This window comes from Cuculus canorus, chromosome 8 (assembly GCF_017976375.1).
Source record: "Cuculus canorus isolate bCucCan1 chromosome 8, bCucCan1.pri, whole genome shotgun sequence".
NCBI classification, from domain to species: domain Eukaryota; kingdom Metazoa; phylum Chordata; class Aves; order Cuculiformes; family Cuculidae; genus Cuculus; species Cuculus canorus.
Window position 1 is genome coordinate 11240669 of NC_071408.1, and position 25054 is coordinate 11265722.

At 36.3% G+C, this 25054-nt stretch overlaps 1 protein-coding gene across 15 annotated transcripts in view; it reads left to right on the forward strand.

Annotated features, from left to right (window-relative positions):
• KCNT2 (potassium sodium-activated channel subfamily T member 2) overlaps nt 1-25054 on the forward strand; it is a 143337-nt gene that overhangs the window by 76573 nt on the left and 41710 nt on the right. For all 15 annotated transcript variants that reach the window (XM_054072863.1, XM_054072864.1, XM_054072861.1 and 12 more), the window contains 6 exons: nt 1705-1885; nt 4012-4176; nt 5712-5848; nt 10262-10325; nt 17503-17611; nt 23828-23936. In XM_054072863.1, the coding sequence (XP_053928838.1) occupies nt 1705-1885; nt 4012-4176; nt 5712-5848; nt 10262-10325; nt 17503-17611; nt 23828-23936 (765 nt within the window). The remainder of the gene's footprint in view (nt 1-1704; nt 1886-4011; nt 4177-5711; nt 5849-10261; nt 10326-17502; nt 17612-23827; nt 23937-25054) is intronic.

The window sequence follows — 25054 nt, forward strand, 5'->3', positions numbered from 1 at the left end:
ATTTGACATTAACACTGGAAAAGGCTTTAGCTGAAAAACTTCCTTGTCTGAGACCAAAAGAAAGCTTCATTAGCATAGTTCCTTGCAGTCCTTCTGTTAATATTTTCAGGGATGAAAATATAATTATCCTTTTTGTCAAAAAAAAAAAAAAAAGAAAATCTGGGAACATAGTGAAATCATGGAAGATCTAGATTACAACTCCAGTGAAAACTGTGGGAAAAATTGCATAGGAATCTAAAAGTATCGGTTCTGACTGAAGTATGAAACATGCAAACAGCAGGGAAAAAAACTCCACCCTTTTTAGAATATTTTGAGATGTGTGAAAACTACAAATGCTAGAACTTTGAAAAGGAAACTGGCAATTCGATCCATATGTTCTGGAAATGCCACTGCCCACAACTAAATTATTTTTGGAGAACAGAACAGAGAACAGAAGAACAACTACTAAAGCTGTTATAAACACAGGGTCTCCCTGGTGATGCAAAGATCTTACCATAGCAGATATTTATGAGTGACTATTACCATCTGGACAGCATATATGAAAAAATCATCTTTGGTATGTTCTAGAAAAATTACTAAGGAACTCAATATTATTTATCAGTTATGTTTCTAATTCTCCGAGGAGAAATCATTCTGCTAACTCCAAGGGGAGAAAACACTGTTCAAGGTGGCTCATGCATTGATTTTCTTCATATAGGTGAATATAATTTAGAAGTCTGAACAGATCTAAGTAATTCTGCTGTATTAGGGAAGATCATATTTTAAGCTTGGAATTCTTTTTCTGGGTATATTTTTTCAAAGTGACACATTTTTAAAATCAGCACATATGAGATAGTAAGACCTGTGGACACATTCTGCTACTGCTTCTCCAAACCAAAAGCACATCATGCTGATTACAAGAGAAATAATTACCAGTTAACTTGGGCTACTATTTACTTGTTCACCGCAATGTGTCACTGGAAGGAATGAATTTGTTCATTCTGCTATCCAAGACAACCAAGCCTTATATTCTTTATTTTTAGCAAGCAGAATCTTCATACCAGTTGGCATCTTTCACTTTCTACCTGAAGGCTGACCCTGAACACTTATTTCTCTGACAATTTGATAGCCTGCAATTCTCATCTTTGGTTTATTCTAGACAGTCAGTACCCATTTGTACCAACATTATCTTTCTTGTATGCAACACGTATTCTCATAACTAGTTCATGCTAGTATCTCTTGCCACAGAAGGGGGTAGAGGCCAACATAAAGAATTTAAAGAAAGATTTAAAGAAAGCAGTATGTACATTTTCTTGGCCAAACCAGCAAACTCTCCCTGAAAAAGTTAAGAGATGTTTATAAAAAAATCAGAATGGTGGCAACTATATACCATCTGTTTTGTTCTGGTTTAGAAAGGAATTGCATCAATCCATGATGTTCTATATACCACCTCTCCCTCACAACAACCACTAAGCAAAACCTAGCAACAAAGTTATGAGTATCATACTGAAAAAATAAAATAAGTTTCTTTTATAGCTAATGACATTTGAAAATTATATTATTAACACACATCTGTTTTGATGCTATTCTTTGAAAAAATGTCTTTGCTAAACAGTTTATGACCTCTGAAAATAAATACTTCTCTGCACATATAATAATCAAACTTGAACTGACCCTAAGTACAGTTTTTATTTTTCGTGTCTTTATTCATTCTTTTCTACTTAGTATTTGTGGAATTCAGCATCTGGAACGAGCAGGAAACAGGTTGACTCTCTTTGACTCCCTTTATTTCTGCATAGTGACATTTTCCACTGTGGGCTTTGGGGATGTTACACCCAAGATATGGCCTTCAAAGCTGCTTGTTGTCATTATGATCTGTGTTGCTCTTGTGGTGTTGCCCATACAGGTAAATGTTAATTTTTCTTCTCCTTAGATTTGTTTTTGAAACAAAAGAATAACAACTGATATAATTTATGGCTACAATTATTGCTTATAAAATGTCAGAAAAAATAACCCTCTTCTATACTTCCTATTCTGTTTTCTTTCCCTTCCTTTTTCCTTTGCCTCCTGTAGTCTAGATTTATACTAAAAAGTAGAACACTAATAACAGTTTTCAAGTGCTGCTGAAAGCTCTCTGTTCCTGTCATGTACCACAGAACCCTTCCTTTATCCTGAGACATGTGTTTGTTATTAATGGAACAATTTGAAAAAAACCAGTAGCCAGCACTTTCTTTATGAGTATAGCATTTCCTCTGCAGGCTCTCCCTGTTTCTAATCTTGGTTCTCTTCACTTCCTTTCTTACTCTTACAGCTCAGTGCTAACTTGAAAAAAATCTCATTAAATCTGCAACTCAAGCAAATTCCCTTCACAGCTGTGTGTGTTAGTACACACACACAGAGCCAGCAGCACAGCTAGGAATTTTGATGCCTATTTGAGCTTAGGACTTCTTACAGTTTCAACAGGAAAAGGCTGATTTATGAAAATCCAAGTATTTCAAGGAATCAATCAGTTTCATTAAATTTGTTCCAAACATTTCCCAGCTCATGAGGTGAGGTGTGAGGACAGAAACCCTTGGACTACGTGACCGGCCAAGATGTTGACTGTTCCACACTTGGTAATCACCCAGACTTTATGCCAGGAAAAAGGGATGTGGGGAGACGTGTGTGCTTATCAAAGTTTGTAGTAGACCTACTAGAACATGAAGCTCCAAAGTTTCTCACAGACAGTTTCCAGACTCTGCTTCTTTGACACTAAAGCTCATTGTGAGCAGACAACACAGAATCCCTGGGAGGTTGGAAGCTCAAGCTTTCAGCATTAACTTTCTTGAAATTACTTGAACTTTTTAATTATACCTAAATATTTAATGTCTGCATGCACAGACATATGCACTAAGCATATTCTGACTCAGTGAAAATTTTGTAAAGCATATTTTATTGAGAACTAAAATACGCTTTGTTTAAGAAATTTGGAATTTCCTATGAAACAGAAATTTCATCTTTAAGGTAGTTCTGACATAGACTTCAGGCATGAGAGCTCTGCATTACCAATAAACAATCTGGAATCTACTGCCCTTTCACATAACTTTACCTATTAGGAGCTACTTTATTTTTGTAACTCTGTAGTGATAACGAGGCTTCATATAATTTTACATAGACAAAAGATGGGGGTATTCTCTCCTGAGCTTTTGTTCTGCTATAATATGAAATCAATTACTGTTCATGACTCAGTCTCTCCACCAGTTGAATGTGCATGAGAAACTGTGCACAGCGGCTATCACATAGATAGTTACATAGTTAAATTGAGCTCACTATTAAATGCATATTACTTACAAGAATTTTGAAATGGTGTTTATATGCTTTATTGCAGATTATTACAATGACACTGATTGTTACAGTATTCTCCTTACTCTAAAGGATTCAGAATACTAGAGCAGTGTTTGGTGTTAGCCTGCATATATTGTTCTTCTGGCAAAAGCAAATTTGCTGTATTAACAGCAGCTGTGTATTTAACTTGTATCTAAATTTGTAAGACAGATAAGAGAGTTTGCAGAAGGTCACCTTCATAACATTATAAAATCTCTGAGAAGAGTTATTGCTCAAAATAAGTACGAAGGTGCTTCTATCCAATGGTATATACTCACAGTATATACTGAAGTGTGTGAAAATTTAACCTTCCATTTGAGGCAAGCATTTATGTCATTTGGCACTGGAAAAAGATCTCAGATGTATAAAATACATAAAGGAAATAAGGTACAGCCTTCACTCTTTTCTAAAATCTTGGTATTAACAGCAATCTCACAATATTTTTAATGCATTAAACCTGCTATTTGAGTGTGATAGAGACTGGCTTTGCTGCCATGTTTTTCAATCACCCTATTATTCATCACACCCACTTACTAGAGAATGTTTTACAAAGAAAAAAGACATTGTGGGCTAAGTGCATCTTTTCACGGAGGCATGAGATGAACAATGCAGCATTGTTGCTGCACATCTGCTTGTCTATATTTCACTGACAATTGGCATCTCTTGCAGTTTGAACAGCTGGCATATTTGTGGATGGAAAGACAGAAGTCTGGTGGTAACTACAGTCGACATAGAGCTCAGACAGAAAAACATGTTGTGCTGTGTGTTAGCTCTCTGAAGATTGACTTACTTATGGATTTCTTAAATGAATTCTATGCTCATCCCAGATTGCAGGTACTTACAGTGAAAAGAAAAAAAAAAAGCTCAAAACTGATTATTTGTGGACAGCCTTCTGAAATGGTCTTTAATTTGTAAAACTGAAATTGGGAATAGCTGAGTGAATTGGAAATCTATGGTTGCAATAAAAATCTGAGATGCAGTATGGAGGCATTAGTTTTAAATTGAGGTAAATAGACTAAATAGAATCAATTATGGTCTTGTTAAATTATGCCAGTCCTTTTAGAAACAGATATTTCCATGCAAGCTCCTTATATTCTACTCCAAACCAGAAAATAAATGAGAACTGCTCAAATTAATTTTTTCCTGTTGTTTTGGGACTGGATCCAGAACTCCTCACAAGTCACAGCATCTTTTAGTTTTTGCATTTTGCTTTGTTTGTTTGTTTTTTCCAGTAGAGTATTAGATCCTTTTGGAATTGTTGAAATTAAGAAATAGATAGAAATACTTTAAAGGACAAAGACATTGAAAAATTGCACACAAGATTTTCTTAGTGTACACATATTCCCTAGTAATGCAAGCAGATGTCATATGAATGGTTTTATTCATATAAAAGCTTATTTATCTGAGATAGCGATTTGGATTCATTATCATTAGATTTGCTGCAGACCATTTCTTTTACTACATCTCCTCTATGTCTTTTACTAAGTTACCTGTGGTACCATGCTTCATTAACCAGTGCAAAACATCACAAAAATACAGTCCTCAATTTGTGAAGCAGCAAATTGACAAATCCCAAATCCAAAATATTCTCCCAAATAATTAGCTAGTAAGAGGCAAAAGCAAATGCACAAAGAAATCCATTTCTTTATACATACAAACACAAACTGCAATCCCAAATTCAGTTAACTAGCCTGAAGAATGAATCAGACTCTGTGATACACTAAAGAGAAAGAACAAATGCCCTGATACTACTGATGTAGCCTAAAAGAGCTTATACACCTTTCCTTCTCATTTGAAATGGGAAGATGAGGATACGGAATTTGCACCAAATTCAATGCACTAAGCTTTCTGCAGAAGTCTGCATGTCCTAAGGAAAGCTTCTATGGCAAGTCTGTCTTAAACTCTCAGTCTCTCACATTTGATTTCTCTCTCCTTTTCATATGTACACATATGTATGCTTCAGAGCAACCTTAGTTTCCGTAACAAGGACTACCTGCAGCACAGGAAACAGAGTTTGGATCTGCCCATTAATATAGGGGGAAAAAAATTGGAGGAAAATAATTCCATTTTGATTATTTAAAACTTCCTACATTTACCATCTGGAATAACAGAAATGTAAATTGTCTCTTAAAAAAGAATTGTGCTCATATGGAAATGAAAATGTTTCTAAATGGACTTTCGTTGCCAACCTGAAGTGTTTTGCGAGCAGTTGAAAACTGTCCATCGATTTTTATGAAAGAATTCAATATTCTAGCCTGAGATTTATCAGAGACATTTTGGGCACCCTGAGTCACTGTTCACTCATTCTCTAGCAACAATAAATGGTAACGTAAAAAAATAATGACTGTTCCCCCTTATGTTTTTGACAGGACTATTATGTTGTTATTTTGTGTCCTGCTGAAATGGATGCTCAGGTCCGAAGGGTGTTACAAATCCCAATGTGGTCTCAAAGAGTTATCTACCTGCAAGGCTCAGCACTAAAAGATCAAGACCTGTTGAGAGCTAAGTAGGCAAATATTGACCAATATTGTTTTTTTACTTTTGTTTCACCCATACTGTTTGATAAACGTTTGACAAACAAAAAAAAGCCAAGCTAGAAGGAAAGCATGTGTATTTAGAAAGCAAGGCTCTTTGATATAATTTGTTTCTCTTAATAGCTGAACATTTTGAAAGAACAAATGTTAGCAAGCTCTTTCATTTGGCCAAGTTTTTCTTCACTGTCTTTTCTGTCTCAGTTTTAAAGGTATTGAAGCAGAATGACTGTGATTTCTTCTGAAAAAGTGAAACAGTAAATTCCAAAACTGCCAGTATTGCTAGAATTTGTATCTGTTCCTTGAGAAAAGATGGTAAACGTGAAGATAGTTCTCTTGACCAGCTGAAGGGAAAAAAAATAAACAAAAATAATTATCACCATTTGAACACTGCATATTTTTGTTTTCTTCCTAAGTCCAGCCTGGTGGTATAAGCAACTACTCTGCCTCAATATACTCTTCTTTCAGGGCCTTTGTCTCGTCGTGTACTTCCACCACTTCTAAGAAGTCCTCTCTGCCAGTTATTAGTGACTGACAATAATCAAAACACATCAATCAACACGGTTCTTCAACATATCTCCCTTATTGAATCACTTGAAAGTGTGAAGGAATTCACAGTGGAATTAATGTAGAAGCGTCATACCGTTAAACTCTTCCAGAGAGAGGGAAAGGTGATTCTTAGCAAATAACTGATTTAACTTATCTGCATTGCTCTTTATAAGAGCTTATTCAGCAACTCATATGGATATCTAAAATTAAATCAATACCTGTCTGAATATTTTTGTCATTCAGCCTTCTTTACCCCAGGAAGATTATTATAGTTCCAGGAATCTAATCTGTGAGAAGTCTGGTGAGCAGTGGCATCTTCTCAGAGTTCTGCGGCTGAAAAAAACAACTACTTCTATTTCTGTTTAATATTTGAAAATACAATAAAGCTTTTTTTCAGGATTAGGAATTTTTAGAGACATGTTCCTTTTTTTCCTTTCTTGCTGATTTCAAGAAGGAATTCATGTGGGGATTTACCTGGAATTTGTTTGACATATTAGGAGAAGAAAAATTAGGCTATTCCCTAAAGATAATCTTTACTATCATTCATAATATCCTGGAGGTAGTCATCTGTGGAGCGGTGCTTTTTCCTACAGAACATGTAATTGAATATACCTGTCATAAAGTAATTTTCAGCCTCTTCTGAGGGAAGAAGTGTAGTGGGAATTTAATGGAACATTTAATATGAAATATAACTCTACCCAGGTTGCTTGCTGAATTTCTTTTTAATAAGAACATAATGTACTGTGATGGTACCGAGGCAAATGGTAACAACAAAAATAACCAAGAAGCATTTCGTTACCAAAATTTAAACATATATTATGCATGGAATGCAATGTCAAAATAACGTGATAAAGGTCACACCAAAAAGTAAGGGAATACTAGAAGCTGGCTGACTGCATAAGTAGTGAGTAGTCTCTTAACTAAACACTGTATTTTTCTTTATATGCCTTAGTACACAATTCGACTTTATAAAAGTGATATTTGTTCTTGCTTTCTACTTTTGAGAGCTTTAGTGTGCAAATTTATGATGTTCTCTGAATAACGTTCATGTACCCAGCTTTAACAAAAATCGGAATGAATTCTGTTCACACTGATGTGTGTATTGTTCATTAGCATGATTGGAATCTTTATAGATGCTTCAGCATTTGAAACAACGCAGTATTGGATTAAAACAGCTCTCATTCTCTATGCAGCCTAGCACTAGAAAGTGAATACCATGCTTGTTTTTTTCCCCCTATAGCTTTCTCCCTTGTTCTATCATGACCTCAAACTTTTTTTTCTCTCTCCTTTCACTTTCTGTAGTCAACCGTCACAAATCTTAGTCATCTTCAGGTCCACTCTTTTTCTCTACCCTATAGTTTTTCCTTTCATAATTTTCTCTCTATATATTAAGTCCCTTTAATTTCTGCCATCCTCAAGAAGTTGAACTACTTTTTTTGTCTTAGATTCAGTTTTCTGGTTCATAAAAATGGTGTAATCAACAAGGCTTTTTCAATTGTTACAACATGAATAACGTTTCTCTCATAAGGATACTCTGGGTTCTAATAAATGTTTTCAGCATAGATGCTACTAGTGTTTCTGTTGTGTAAGTTCATTACATTCATAGATATTAATCTCAGTTATTATCCTTGTCATCTGTGGTTGAAGTGATTCAAGAAGTTACAAAAAATATTGGAGAAAAAGGTGAATGTGTTCACATAAGGTTTCGCTTCCTTGGAAAATCATCTATTTATACTGTCAGTCTGACTTATCTCATCAGCTCTTATAAAAATCTCATCTAATTTCACTGAATTTTCTTTCCTACAACGTTGTTAAGGACCTTATCTTCCCAATTCTGCTCCCATCCTTAGCTGAAACTACTCATACAGCTCCCATGATTTCTTCCTAATCAGTGCTCAGAAGTGGCTTCCTGTCCTCACTCTTCCACATCAACTGCATTTGACATTATGATTTTGGATATATTGATTTGCCTTTTTTACATTTCACATACTTTAATCTTTTGAAGCTTCTGCTGTTTTCCTACTGCTAGGTGCCAAATGGAAGTCTATATTCACCTGACCTTATCCTTCTCTGCTCTTTATACTTCCTCTGAATGGTCTTAAACAAAACACAAAAATTTAATCACTGTATCTATAGTAAAATCTAAAAAGTTGGCCAAGTTAGATGACATCTCATTATGGATGTCTATTAATCAACTTCAGTTTAGTCACAGACAGTTGTAAATAGATCTTAATTTTTGCTGCCAAAATAAAAGCAGTATGGTAAGCTTGGGATCTTATTGTAGAGCGTCCTGTGGAGAATGAGCCTGCATCTTGCAAGTGTTTTCTCACACAAGCTCTCATTTTTGCCTCACTTAAGACTGTATGTTCTTGATGTATATAATCTTAACTCCCAGAACCCTTGTTTCAGAACACTCTGGAAATATTATTTATGTACCACAACACTTTGCCTCATTGCAGTCCTTCCCTGGTGTACTCTTCTTTATTGTATTAAGGAGTGACCGCTTATTCTCACTTATCCTACAAATCCCAGTCCTTCCTGAGAGGTGACCTTCTGATAAGGCTATAATACTCTTTCGCTCATACAACAGATTAACATGCAAGCTGTGATTTTCATCCATGTTGTCTTTTAAATCTAGAATGAATTTCTCAGAAACGTCTCTATATTAATCCCAGGATTCTCCATTGTATCGTCTCTTCAGTCAGTTCTCTGCTCTGATATTTAGTGAGACCGTTTTGTACTATGATAATTTTTATATTCGAGTATTATTACACCATTTCTTCCTGTTTCCCATGTTTGCATATACTTTTGTTGTTGTTTGTCATACCCCTTAGTGCTTATATGGCAAGGACTGTCTTTTTTTGTCCTGCATTTTTACAGTACATTAAAAAAATGGTCTCTCAGCCTAAGCCTAGGCTCCCAAATGGCCTAAACTAACAACAACCAACTCCATTTTCTATCAGCAGAGGAACTAAACATTTAGGAATCTAAAGTAACCTTCCAGAACCAGAATAGAGTTGCTGTAATGGGCAGAGAATTGCCCATTCATTTTTTCTTGCTTTTGTCTCACTTTTCCCTTTCTCAGAAAACACATTTTGATCATCTGTTTCTTTTTGCCCAGAAAGTCTTGTCTTCCAAAGGAGGTGAACCAACCTATTTCTTTCCTTCTATGTACCAGTAAGTGAAGTAGGAGTCACTGGAGAAGGATATCAAGATCTGAGGCAAGAGAGGAAAAGCCAACTTTGATAAAACCTCCAGTCAGACAGTTTTTTTCCCTGCACTCTTTATTGCATGACCAGTTGTACCCACTAGAGAACAATTAGGTATTAAAAGTTCTCAGAGAGACCATGAACTGAAAACGGTTGATTCATTTAATGCATACATACAGAGAAGTGCTTGTTAATTGTCCCTAATGCATCATTGTACTATTTAACTATCCGTCTTTCTGATGTCACTAGGCAAGACAAGTCTATATTATCTGCCACCTCTCATTTATTCTTATCAATAATATCTTCTACATGCCATGCAGACTGGTGCTATTTAGTCATCGCTTGTATTCAAGGCAGATAAATACTTATTTTGCAAACTCAGAGTATTTGAGGCCACCCTGCTTTTATTACTTTGTCACAGCTTCTGCTGGCACCGGTAAAAGGTTTCCCATAACCTAGTCAGAGAACCTACTGGCACCCCATGCACAAGGTGACTGCTGGTAACATTCAGAGAATGCTGAAATTTCCTCTGTATTTTGTTTCTGTAAGCATACAAGACTATAAAATACAAAACACAAGTCCTTGTAAGTACTTCATTGGTATGTAACAAGCTTGTCTCCCCTCTTCTAGAATGGATGATGCTGAAGCTTGTTTCATTCTGAGTAGCCGCTGTGAGGTGGACCGGACAGCAGCTGTAAGTTCTGAAGAAATAACTAAGAATGAATATGAATACTGTTTATACTGTTACTACCCGTGTTCCCTCTCATGGACTGAGACTTCTGTGAACAGAAGACTAAAATTAGCTTATATGCACAGAGATTTTGTGTGTAGTGTGAACTTTTCTCAGTTAAGCTAATGAGAAGATTTCTATTGGATTCTACAAGGCAAAGATTTCACAAATTTATGAAACATGATCTAATGACTCATTTCACATAACATATCTATCTCTGCTTTTTTAGAAAATCAATTACATGAACTGCGTACTAAAGAAGTTAGGATTTTACAGCACATTTTAGTTACACATCGAACTTTTTTTAAAATGTAAGAATTTATGCAGTCTTACAGGATTTAAAAAAATAAAAACATACTGGTCAATTTTACATGTGAAAAAAAGAAAGATTTCCTTAAATAAGTTACTGTGGTTTTGCCCATTCTCCTGATTATTTGCAGTCAGATAAATAACTGTACAGAAAGGAAGACTGCTAATAGAAGCCTCTATGCAGTGTATCAGTGACAAAAATTAAAACTATTTTAATATGAACTACAATTCTTCAAACTAATGAAATTGCCTACTGATCGCAAATATTGAGGAAAAAAGTCCACTCAGGAGGTATTTATGAGCACAACTTTAATTTTTTCACCATCAGCTACATGCTAAATTATTGCACACTTGGCTGTATTCTGTTTGATCTTGAACTCCAAAGGAAGATCAGAATAAGTCTGAATATTCACAGAGTTAAGATGCTTACAAATTGCCTAGCAAGATTAAATTACTGTTTATAATTCTGTAATTATATTTTAAGGTATCTCAATTAAAAATATGGTTTTGCTGCTACATTATAAGAAATAGCAATTATTTTTCTAAATGTTATTAATGGATACTTTAAACCATTGATAACAAGGCCTTTGCATTATCTATGCAGTATTTCTTAATATATACTCTATCACTTGCTACAATTACTTCATCTGCCATCAAAACGTAGTGATTTCCATACCTACACAAGTAGCTTATCAGAGGAGGAAGAACAAAAAAGGCAAAATAAGCTGGAGCTAGCAAGAAGAAAGGAATAGTTCCTTACTAGGCAAGTGAACCACTAGGAGAAAATGCTATCAAAAGTAACTTAAATACTTGTAGACTATCAACATACAGTGAAAAATATTTTATTCCAAGCTAAAGACCCTGTGCTGGGTTGCAACCCATCAGTTGCAGAAAGCTACAGGACTACCTGAGAAATAAATCTGTGAACTTACTATAACATTCAAACTTACTGAACTAAGAGCTTTGAATTTGATTAATCAGTAATCGACTCCTGAACACACACTGGCAAAAGCCACTGACTTGGCAGCAAGTAATCCTATAGCAGGCAAGTAAGGAAAGCATTCCGAATGTACTGTGTGGAAGTGACAGAGGTGCTAGGGTATTTAAGGATAAAACAAGCAACAGTTCTTGCATATAACAGGGAAAATACTGGTAATTTTTGTGAGACTGAAAAAAGCCAAACTGCTTTGCCTAAATTAGCCATGAAATTTAGAATAAGTCAGCTACAGTATTTTATTTCACAAAATATACTTGACAGTTGTGAAATGATTAGAAATAAGAAAGCCTGTACAAGCCAAGCATGTGATTTACATTGCCTTTGCTAGGTTTATATAGCTTTAAGGACAGCTGCATCAACACAGTACTCCCTTACAGGTAAGCTGTTCGTGTCTGCTCATAACCTCTCCAGACTTTATACAAAGAAAGAACAATTTGCAACTCTGCTAAACTTGCCTACAGGGCAGACAGTGGACTCTACATGGGGCTCACAGAGCTTCCATCCATTCTGGCCAGCACTATTTGGCTTTGGTTACAGAGTTGTGGTCAGCTACAACTCTCTCCAGGCAGACTTTCTGCCCTTAGGGATGATGTACTGCAGGAAATACCAAAATGGTACCTGACACATTTCAGCTACCAGTACAGACTATTACTGAATCTCATTTATCGTTGTATCTGGAGCATACAAATGGGCAAATCTTACCAAAGACACAATCCTGTTCCCTTCCTCTGGAACAGAATGCTCTGTTGGGTGACTAGTTGCCGTGTCGTAATAGTGCAGTTTGTCAACTGCTGCAGTGATACTCTGAGGGTCAATGCTGTTTGAAGTTTTTAAACAAGATATCACCTCTCTCTGTGGCCTTTTTTTTTTTTTTTTGTTGCTCAGTTTTCCTTTTTATAGGGAATGCAATTATTTATACTGCAAGTAGAAAACAGGGCAACTATTTTCTTTTTTTTTAATTATTTTGGTTTTTTACTGCTTCCTTAAGCTCTGAAATGAAATGGATTCAATTCTTACACTGTTCCAGCTCTAGTCACTGCTAAGAACTTCAGTAGCATAGTAAAAGAGGTTATAGTTTGTCACTGGACTGACGGAAGTTCAGTTATCATCCCAGTATCAGTCTTTAAAACTACAACAGATTGTTTACCCCGCTGTGCTTGAAAAGCCAGCAAAATATTAGAAGTCCCTTGGATGCTATCCTACATCTGACAGATGTCAAAACAGAAGTTATCAGATGCATTGAGGAGATTCCCAATCAGAATAGCTGTCGTTACTCATTATTTTTTTCAAAGTCCATGAAGGTTTTTATCTCCCCAGCAGCTACAGTCTGCAGCAGAGAATCTACTAACTTGCTGAGGATAGCACTAGCTGTTCATTGCTTGCTATTTCATTAGTTAATAAGTTTTAGTACCAAAATCTGTGTTGCTTCTGATCCATGGTTCTCATCTGCAGCTCAGAAGAAAAGTACAATAACAGGTGACATGCGGTTACTTCATAAAAATTGTTGTTTGCAGACCAAGATGTGAGTTGCTCATCTGCTGTAGCAAGCAGGACAGACATCTCTTGCACTTCTGGAGAATGCACCACATAAAGGGAGTTGAAATTATACTTCAGTCTGGTGGGCAGTTTTTGGTTTTTAATTGTTGGTATAGAACCAGCAGTCAGTGCCACATCATGAAGTTAGCCAATCACTTCTGTGGGCTGCCTACATTAAATTGCTCCGCTAAACAAAGTTGCATGAAAAGAGTGCATCTGCTGCTTTAACCCAAGGAGGGGTGAGAAAAGAAGTCTCTTTTGAATTATCCTATAGATAACTCATTAATAGACTATATAAATAGATGAATATATGGATATATGAAAGACCACTTCTACTGCTGACAGCTTTGTTCAGATGCTTTTTGAAAATTCAGAAACAGTTGAGTTCAATCTTGCACCTTTCTTTTTCCCCCTTCTGTTAATCAAATTTCCAACCTTACTATGCTGATAATCTAAGTTACACTGCCTTAATAGCATCACAAGATGGATGTACTGCATGAGATAACGAATTTATCAAGTCGTGTGTGGCAAGAAAAAAAAATTTCAGAACTTTAAAAATATAGTTTAAATCAAGGTCTTGCTTTGAGTTCTGATAATTTATATTCCTGTTACATCCACTTTGAAACTTACAGCTTTTGATACATGAACTTAAATATCACCTCTACATTAATCACCATTGATATCAGTGGTAATTTTTCATCACTGACTGTAATTCATCGCATGGGAAGCACACAGAAGACAACCCATTTTTCCCTCATCTCCCAAAGAAGCATATATTATATACTGTGAATAGAAGCATAATTTTGTTTCGGTTGTCTCAGTTTATATAATATACGCACACCTCCTTTTTACTTGGGAGAAATAGGAACATTTTTTAAAGTCACTGCAATATAGTATAGAAATTGCTGCATATGTAAAACAGAGAGCCACCAATATTATATGACCTAACCTAGGAAATCCCTTGAAGTGCCTGCCTGTATTTGCATTTCTGTCCTCTGGAGTGCTTTTCCAGAGTGGAATTTGGGAGTGTAACTGAGCAGAAAAAACCTAGAAACCCAAATAACCAGCTTTTGTGCACAAAGACATGTACATACCAAGTGAAAATAGAGATGAGACAATAATGCAAGATTATGTCAACAGTACACATGCACTGAGTTGTTCTTATGAAGCCATACATAGTATTTGATTTAAATGTTACATATTTGTAGACTTCTTCTTCAAAAAAGAGAGTTATCAAATGGAAAGCAGTTAATGTTTCATAGTGTTAAAACTGCAAATGTGCCAAGCTGTTAATTGTAAAGAGTCTTTCCCTTTCCTCGGCAATTATCTAAAAATATTTTATGTTGAGATTCGTATTTTAGTTTTACAATACTCACTTCTTATGAGCGTAGGTTTGTGTGATTTTTGGTTTTGGGTTTTTTTCAGTAAAAGGGTGTAATTTGAACAATTTTAAGAACCATTCTTCATTCTTATTTTTAAGAATTCTTTCACTTTCTGACAAAACCATGCTTTTCAGACAAAATAATTAAAAAAATCCGAAGAAAATATCTAACATCAAGAAGAAAAGTGGAAAAGTAAACTTACTCTGAAATGTACAACCAAAATTGTATTTACTGGTACAGTTTTAGTTTCTGACAGTTAGCTTAATTTTAGTTCATGTAACTAATACTCTAAAAGGAAATTCACCTAAATTTCATTTAATATAAGCTATATTTCTATGCATGTGGCATACAGGATACAGCCTTTTCTCACCACTTTTGCAAACCAGTGTGGTCTGTGAGTGATTGCTATGGAAAGGAAGGGTGGAAACTGCTAGTGTCAAACCCTGTGCTGTGAAGCCACATCATTGCTGCAAGTGCCTCTGAATGTGTTTCCCTGACACCTCTTGCATAAAAAGATTAGATAATGCCTTCAACAACACAGGTTTTTCAAATCTGTCCTAAATTCACTCCTAAACTCCTCCTGTTATATAGCTGTGTGACTGCCATCTATCCCATTACTTGGCCATTTGCTACTTATAAAGTGTCTTGGCCTTTCATTCCCTTAAGACAAAAGAGCAAAAAACCATGAACACAAAAAGAAACTAAGGAGGGTAAGTCACCATATGCCATAGAAAAAGTGAAGGAAAAGTGACTGCATACAAGGAAAGCTTATAGCAGATTACATCCAAGTTCTGAAATCCTTTGAATGGGCACAGCAATCCTACATCTATGAAACTGCTGACAAGAAAAAAAGTGATACAATATATTTTAGCATCCTCAAAAGGTCTCCCTCTTATGGCTCCATTCTATTATTTCTGTTGGAAAAAGTACTTGCTAATACCTCAATTGACATTAAAATATTATGGTTTGAAAATGTCAGTTACGCTCTGTTCCAGGCAGAGATTTTCCCTTGCATTCACGAGTCTGAAAGCTTTTCTTACTGCTGATGCTGCAAACACAATGAATCATTCTTTGTATTTTATCTTTTAATACCACCAATTTCATGATTAGGCAAGGCATTTCAACCCAAGTATTGCTTCCTACATGCAACTTTCAAATACTACTTTTTAATTCTGAAATAAATAAAAGCTGATACACTGAAATTACCCATATTTAATGAAATTTAATATATGCATGTATTATCACATAATTTACTTTTATGGGATAGCAGTATTTATCCTGTGGTTTACTCAGTCTTGACAGGTAGTAACAAGTACGAAACTAATAAGCTGGGAAATCTCTTGGAAACCTCTGGTCAGTAGCTGTCTAAATCTGACATCAGTTTTGCAAATGTTTTAGCTGCATAAATAATGTAGTCGTGTTTTTAATTAAGCTGATATTTTTTAGAATTATTCACAATTTTAGAGCCTTAATTCCTGTTGTCCTCATTTAATGTTAATTTAAACTCTGAGTCTCTTTGGAAGGACATATCTAATACATTGTTCTTGATTAATTAGACATGAGTCATCACTGCCATCTAAGTTGGTTGCTGTTAGGTCCCCCTGAAGCCATCTTTTATGCAGGCTGAACAAGTTCCAGTCCCTTAGCCTCCCCTTACAGGGCCTCCGCTTCTGTCCCTGACCGCTGTGGTGGCCCCTCTGCTGAACTTGCTCCAGCTTATACATATCTTTGCTCTATCGAGGCCCTACAAACTGGATGCAGTGTCTAGATTCAGTCTGACTTGTGCTGAGTGAAGGGGAATGATTGCTGCCCTCTGTCTATTTACTTTTCTTCTGTTAAAACAGCCCAAGATGCTATCAGCCTGCTCTGCTTCCAGGGCACACTTCCAGCCCATCCTCAGCTTGCTTTTTGCCAGGAGGCCCAGGACTTTTCCAGCAGAGCTGCTGCCTAGCCTGTCAGCCTCCAGCCTGTGCCAATGCAGGTGGTTATGCGGTCTCAGAGACAGGACTCTGCTTGTGCCTTTGCTGAATTTCATGAAGTTCTTGTCAGGCCATTTTTCCGTCTTATCTTGCCCTATTTGAATGGCAGTCCTGACAGTGTTTTGACTGTTCCCTTCCGTTTGGTATCATCTACAAACCTGATGAGTGTGCAATCTTATCCTCTCAGTCATGGATAAAGGTGTTTAACAAAATAATTGCAGTGCAGATCCATGTGACACTCCATTTGCCCCAGGTCTCTGAGTAGCGTACATACCATCTACCACTGCCCTAAGACTCCAATCATCTAACCAGCATTTCACCCATATAGTTTTCCACTCATCTAGGCTGTAATGTTTGAACATGGAAATAAGAATACTATCAAATACACAGCATTCACATACCTAGAGGTAAAGCTTCCCAGATCATCTTTTGTTTGAAGAATGGTAAAACTATTAATTTTTCTGCTGTTGTTGGAGAAATCCCCCAGTCTCCACAATACTGCAAAGATGAGAAAGCAACCCTACAAGGACGTTGGCCTGCTCTCTCTGCACCCATTTGATCCTGTGGGCTCATATGATTTGAGTTTTCTGGAGCAATCCCTATCTAAAATTATCCACTGCTGGTTATTCTGCTCCTGCTTGAAGTCTGCTTCAAAGTAGATGCCTGAGAGACCTGGCCAGTGAACAATGAGATTATCTCAGCCTTGTCTGTGTCTGCAGAATTACTGTGTTGTCTGTGTATGTGTGTATGTGTGTATATATTTATTATATAATATACATAACATGTATATAAAATACATATAAACATCCACACCAGCTGGTGTTTTATAGTCTTAAAATGAGATTTCTTCAATGGAATTAGTCTGATAAGAAGTTCTTTTTCTAATGTAACATAGTTACTTGTATTTCATTGTCATGGCCTCATACTCTTTATTCTAGGATCATCAAACCATTTTAAGAGCTTGGGCAGTTAAAGACTTTGCTCCCAACTGTCCTTTGTATGTGCAAATACTGAAACCTGAGAATAAATTCCACATCAAGTTTGCAGGTAAGTGTAAGATTTCAGCCATTTGAAACACTTGTTAGTATTTGGCAGTTTGTTTCATAAACATGCAAGCGAAGTGAGATTCGCTAGACACATTTATTGGTTACAAACAGATTAAGAGTGCTGTTATAGTGAAATAACATGGGCTAAATATATCCTCTCAAAAGTAAAATCACGTTTTACATTGAAGTCTTATTTATAAGCACTTTTAAGGATTTTTACTCTCTTATGTTCCATAATACACAGAGCAGAACTATTTGATATGTAACGCGTTGTTACTCCTTAATTATAGTTCCAAGTAGGTCTCCAGCTTGCTCTATCCATGTCTTTAATTACTGTCTACTAAATCATTTTGTTCCTAAGGGGGCATATGAGAAGATCTGCTCAGAAAAGGCCAAATTTTATCCACAAACAAATGAAAAAATAATCTTTACATTGGACTGGGTTTTTTTTCTCTGTGGATAAAGAACATTATTTTAGTTACTTTCAGATATTTTGGGAAGAGACATATAATTTAATTCTGTATCCAGTAAAATGCATATATGAGAAACTACAGCATAAAATGCAACATAATGTTAAGAAATCCAAACAAATCCTCTATTATAAAATGAGGTTACCAGCTTAATTTGACAAATTGTTTCTCTGCACTGTGTAGGTAGGTCTCTCTTTCTCTCTCTATGTATAAACACATACATGCATATACATGCACACACACACACAGATATACATGCTCATGCAAAAATACTCAAATACTTCTATAATGAACTCATTTTTGCCTGTCTTTGGAAAAAAATAATTCTTTGAAGCAGAAGCAAAGCTTTCAAATGTAATTTTGAAAATAAAGTTTTCTTGAAGGATATTGTAAGGAAGAAAAGATTGCTGATTCATGCAAACTTCTAAAAAATATCTATGGAAAAATATTAGTCTCCTCCATCATCTCAGAATATGATGAAAGAGTAAATTCCAGTGCAGAACAATTCCAGAGCAACAGTTAAAGCTGTGATTTTAAAACCTACTGAATTTACCACTAGGTTGTAAAGAAGAAGAAAAAAAAGAGCATCAATAGCAGTTCTGAAGTAATAAAAGTGTAATCTCAACTATGAGATGGCACAGCAGGGAATAAGGCTTAGGCTGTAACTAGAGTGATGGTGCTTCTTAATCTCCGCCTTAAAACCACACAGCACAAACATGATCTCTTCTGCATAGCCATGACCACTTTTCTTTATCAGTAACTGTGTTATTTTGCTGTTCTTAATTGCATTTTCAAGAGTTTCATTATTCTTAATGGCTTGTCTCCGTATAGGAGCTTATTTATAACTAGACTTGCAAAACAGAGGTAATTTTTCATGTCTGTTCTGTGTTTCAGATTAAGAATTCAGACCATATTTTCTTTTCTAAAAGCAAGAAACGACTGAAAAATAAAACCTCTTTTTGTAGTATTTACCTCAACTGAGCTCACCTGATGTATCTTACAGCCTTCGTTTTTGTTATGTAGGTCATCAAGGGAATGGGGAGACCTCGTACATTCTGTACCTTATGAGGCCCTCTAATATTAATTACAGTAGGACCGTATTGTAAGTCCAAATATTTATATAGCATCTTACATCCCAAAAGAATTTCACTTGGACCATAGGGATTACTGCATGCATTTCTATACACACTCTCTGCACAAAGAGAATTACACAGGAAATTTTTAGTGCAGTTTTAAATTCGGCAAGGTTATAAACATAGTATAAACATCACCACAGAATGCTTATCTACTGCAAATGGTTAGGCCACTAGAGTGGCCTGATAGAATTATAAGAACAACATTTGTTTGCATACAATTTCCTAAGAGAACCCTACTTTGGCTGTTGATCTCATCCTACTCTTCTTCATCCTGAAATACGTACCCAGAGGGGGCTGCATACTACAGACCTGTCTGAAGTGATTAAAAATAGAATTTGTCATAACCCTATGGAACATTTTTCTAAGTGATTCAGCATTTTTCTAATGATTCAGCATTACTGTCTTAATGCAACAGTTTCTTTTGAATTCAGTATTTCTTTAAAAAATGACTCCTTTCTTCTGGAGGTTTCCGAAAACAATTTTGTGCATTTTTATAAAACCGAAGTATTCAGTAGTAGAATTTCTTCATTTTTTTCTCTTTATACACAGATTTAGAGACTCTTATCTGTCAAAAAGAATGGTTCTGAATTTAGAAAAAATACATCCAAAGGGTTCTGTAAAGTCCTCTTAACAAAAGTCTTAACTTTTAGCTACATTGAAAAATTATTGCTCAGTTTCTCAGCAGCTTATATTAGCTTGACAAGTCATCCTAGATTGCATGAGACAGTCCTAAAATTTAGACCCTGACCATGGTTTCCTATAAAATAGCATCCTGGAGATTTTCTGCCTTAGGCTTCAGGAACAGTGTGCAGGACAAGTAATTGTTATAATTGATTTCCATCTGGTAGACAAAACTTGTGCATTCTTCCTCTCTTTACAACTTACTCTTGTCATCACAGCAAGAGAAGGGAGACCCTTTTCACAGGGTAATATGGCCTGTCAGAGATGCAGGTCTCCTGTCTTTTTACCTCATGCCAGACACACAGCCTTGCATCCTGTGTTTTTTTTTCTTTTTTAATAGTGAAGTTTATCCACTTCAACTCCTTCAGTGGCAGTTATCTATGATTTTCTTATTCTTTCTGCTTTTCCTTTGAACACATGGGCCTCCAAAAGGATATTTATCCTTAATACATGTATCTGACCTTGCATTTCAGCACAAACATGAAAGAAAGTGAAGACTGTCCACAGCAGAGCAATATATACAGTTCAGAGACTGGAGTAAATTGGGTATTTTCTGAGTTGAATTTAGAGCTTTCCTAGAAAATAAATCAATCACCTGTACCTTTAATTTTGAGAAATTATGTATAATCACAGTTCCTGGAACTGGGGACACATTTTGACATTTGCTAGTTATTCAAAATTCGCCAATGAATTAGCACAGATTGGTGAAGTCTGACATTAAACCTTCAGGAATTTATTTGAAAGGAGCATAGTCCAGATTCACAGAAATGGATTTTGAATGCATCTGATGTTTAATCTATGCAATTACAAATAAAAATAATCTAGATATAATGGATGGGCATTTTTCTCTATCTGGTCTGGTAGCAATCATGTTAACTTATCGAACTGACAAAAATAAGGTTTCTCAGAATATTTGTGTCAGGTCTAGGGCATACTTATCACGTGGCTGATGCTGCAGACATAAATCAGTATTTTGAATATGCTTTGTTGTCAAGAACATTACAGAAGTCATAACTCACTGCACTGCATTACTACATCTATTTCAGACAGGCTTAGTAAGAAATTTTCAATACAAACTACAGTTTCTGAGAATTCTAAACAGAATATTTCTTCAGTATAAATGAAATCAAATTATTTCTTTTGGTAAACTAATCTGAAATATTTAATATTCAATTCAAGATAAACTGCAGTGTCCTCTGCTGCTTCACTGCCACACTGAATGAGTAATTGGCTGACTCTAGTAACTGGTGTCACATTACCTGACTGATGTCCCAGACCTGAGGAGTGAGAGGGAGAGCTGTCACCCAGCTTCCTCCCTACCTGTATTAGAAGAGAAATCATGAGATAAAGTTCTGTATAACCCTCACCACAGCTCCACAATAAATGTCATGAACATCAATATAAACCACAGTATCATTACAAGCAAGCTATAATCTGTCAAACAATTGGAGAAATGAGCAAGTTATTTTTTATCTCATCTGCTTCTAATACAAGAACTTAACTGTCGCCAAGAGGAGAAACCCATAGTACCCTCCCTCATGTTTCATCAAATGGCTACAACATTTCTTATCATGGTAATTAGATCAGTGAAGAATCTTTCACCTGGAGGTCTCTGAGAATTCAAAGGCTTCAAAACAATTCTGGTTTAGGTAGGGTATTATTTTCATGTAGCCATTTTAAAGATACATAAAAAGTCATGAAGGGCATAAATATCTCACACGAGGTCAAAGTCTACAACAGGAGTAGAACAGACCTGTGAGTCTAAGCTCCACGGCTCCAGATGTAAAAGCACTTAACAGCACAATGTGAATATCTTACACATATTAAGATGTCTTGTAGGACAGCAGTCTCTGCTCTGTGCTATATTGCCTGTTAACATGATACCTTACATAAAATCTGTCCAAAAAGTCCACCATATATGTTAGAGAGTATAGAACATAAGGAGGCATTAAGTCTTTTCATTTGCATTGTACCATCCATGATTTATTAATTTTCATTTATATATATTAATATATACATATACATGTCAGCATGTACAATTTGGTTCGAGTACAAGAACTAAAATAAAAGACAGTGAGGTGATTTTTTCTGTATATTTTTCCTTGCTCCTATTTTATAGGTATAGTATTAGCTATACTATAACAGCATTCTAAAACAAAAAATAAGGGGAGTTTATTTGGCAAAATCCTATACTGTCACAGGTAGTGGAGAGCATTTAACTGATTTGCATTTTAAACACTAGCCATCCAACTTAAATAATAATTCATACAATGTTGAAAGCATGTGCAGAAGATTTGACAGTTTGAAGTACAGGCCAATATAGAATCATAGAATCATAGAATCATAGAATCATAGAACAGTTAGGTTGGAAGGGATCATTTAGTTCCAACCCCCATGTCATGGGCAGGGACACCTCCCACTAGATCAGGCTGCCCAAGGTCCCATCCAGCCTGGCCTTGAAGACCTCCAGGGATGGGGCAGCCACAGCTTCCCTGAGCAACCTGTTCCAGTGCTTCACCACTATCATGGTGAAGAAATTCTTCCTTATGTCTAGTTTAAATCTGCCCCTCTCCAGTTTACATCTGTTTCCTGTCATCCTATCCCCACAAGCCTTTATGAATAGTCCCTCTCCAGCTTTCCTGTAGCCCCTTCAGGTCTCTATAAGATCTCCTCTGAGCAGTCTCTTCTCCAGGCTGAACAAGCCCAACTCTCTCAGCCTGTCCACATATGGGAGGTGCTCCAGCCCTCTGATCATCTTTGTAGCCCTCCTCTGGCCCCATTCCAACAGCTCCATATCCTTCTTACTTTGAGGATTCCAGAACTGGACACAGTATTCCAGATGAAGTCTCATAAGGAAGGAATAGAGTGGCAGAATCACTTCTCTCACCATGCTGGTCATGCTTCTTTTGATGCAGCCCAGGATATGGTTGGCCTTCTGGGCTGTGAGCGGACATTGCTGGCTCATGTCAAGCTTCTCATTGACTGGCACCCCCAAGTCCTTCTCTGCAGGGCTGCTCTCAAGCTCATCATCCCCCATCCTGAAAATCTGTACTGAAATCGAGGATTGCCCCAACCCAGTTGTAGGACCTTACACTTGGCCTTGTTGAACCTCATGAGGTTCTCACAGGCCCACTTCTCCAGCCTGTCCAGGTCCCTCTGGATGGCATCCCATCCTTAATATAGAGGATGAGATATAATGCCCCTCTCGCTTTCTCTTTTCACTTCCTTTAAATTCCACTACAAGACAGGACAAAAATAGATATGTCTATAGTACTGATCCATCACAGTAAGTACCAAAGTGCAGACATACTTTCTTGTAAGGGCTCTCAAAAACAGAGCCCTGTTTTGTGATTACAAAAGCCAGACAAGGGCTGGGATAGAAAGTATGCGAAGTTGTGAAAAAAATGGAAAATGAAAAACCATCCTTGTCTACATTGCAAGCAGCTGTTAGCAGTTGCCGTCTCTAATTGATCAGCACCCCCGCACTGCGGTATCCTCAGTATGCCACTTCCTGAACTCAACACTATATCTTTGTACAATGCTTGGTGTCTCTATACCAGTTTATGCACAACATCAGAAGGTGTGAAAGATACACTCTGGACTGTGCTACATGGCTTACTCCTCCAGCTAGTGCAGGAAGATAGTGGAATTGGGATTCACAGGACCATTGCATCCTCTCCATGTGTAGCTGCAGGACAGAAAATATGAAGTGGAAGCAAAATTAGCTGTACTCGCACAATCTGAGAGGTAATGTAGATGAGCCAAATCATACACAGCTGGTCTCCAAGTTCAAGGGGAAGATGAAGGTCTGGAGGGAAATTTTGATTGTTCTTATCTTCACCGTTTTCCTAGGCAAAGAAAGGAAGTGACAATGCTGTTCAATGAAAACTGTTTTGGTAAAACAGTTTGTATCTTCTTTTTTTTCTATAGATCACATTGTGTGTGAAGAGGAATTCAAATATGCTATGCTAGCTCTAAATTGTATATGCCCAGCAACCTCTACATTAATCACTCTGCTGGTTCATACATCTAGGGGACAGTAAGTATATACTAACATAATGACAGTAAGTATATACTACCATAATAAAACCTACAACCTTGTAAAAGTTATAGCTGATAGTTTTGGAAAATAACTTTTCCTGAACTCCCAGATAACTACAGTTTTTTTTTTAAAAAACCAGAACTTTCTGCACAATAAAACCATCAAAAACCAGTACAAAATGTTGTAATTTCAAAGTGAAATGCATCTGTGCCACACTATTTAACAATTTGTTGCATGCTGTTGTGCCACTTCCATAGTAGAAGATGTGAAAAATTTGTATTTTCAGTGTGGATCTGTGACTCTTAAGAACACCAACAAGACCCAAGAATACCTGTTTTAATTCAAAGGTCTTTTTTTTTGTACACATTGCTGGCTCATGTCAAGCTTCTCACTGACTGGCACCCCCAAGTCCTTCTCTGCAGGGCTGAGAAAATTAAATTTCCTATTCATTGAGCTAAATAAATGTTTTTCTGATATAATTTAAAATATTATTTGCTATTCAATGCCTGCACACGAAGAAGCAAGCAAACAAGTGAAGTGATGGTTTCTAAGATAATACCCACACTGCTGGAGGGTATACAGAATTACAGCATCTCTATAGAACGCATAGTCACAGCAGAACATCTCTCTATTTACTTAAATAATTTTACCACATCTGGTGTATCTCTGTTATGCTATATTCAGGTTTTCTTATTAAAATGTTGTGAGCATAGAGAGACATTAAAGAGTAAATTCCGAACATATCTGTAGAAATACAATATGTAGACTGCACAAGAAGACATTTGAGGGTCTAATAAAAATGCATACTTTTTTTTCAAGTAAACATGGACCCAGTAATTTCCTGATATTTACAAGCGGAGTTATTTAACCTTCTATATAGCACTTGCAGTATTCCATTGTGTCCAGATGAGGAAAACTAAAACTATTGCTAGTACTTTTACTACTGTGGACAACAAATGTCAAGACTTTAATGACACTGTCAGTACTAGAATCTGTTAATAACATGACAACAAAATACTGTTACCATGCCTTCTAAGAATAATGGTGAAATGCAGTCTTCATCTGCCTAGCTTTGGTTATCTGACATGCACAGAGTACAGAGCTTTTTTTTTGGT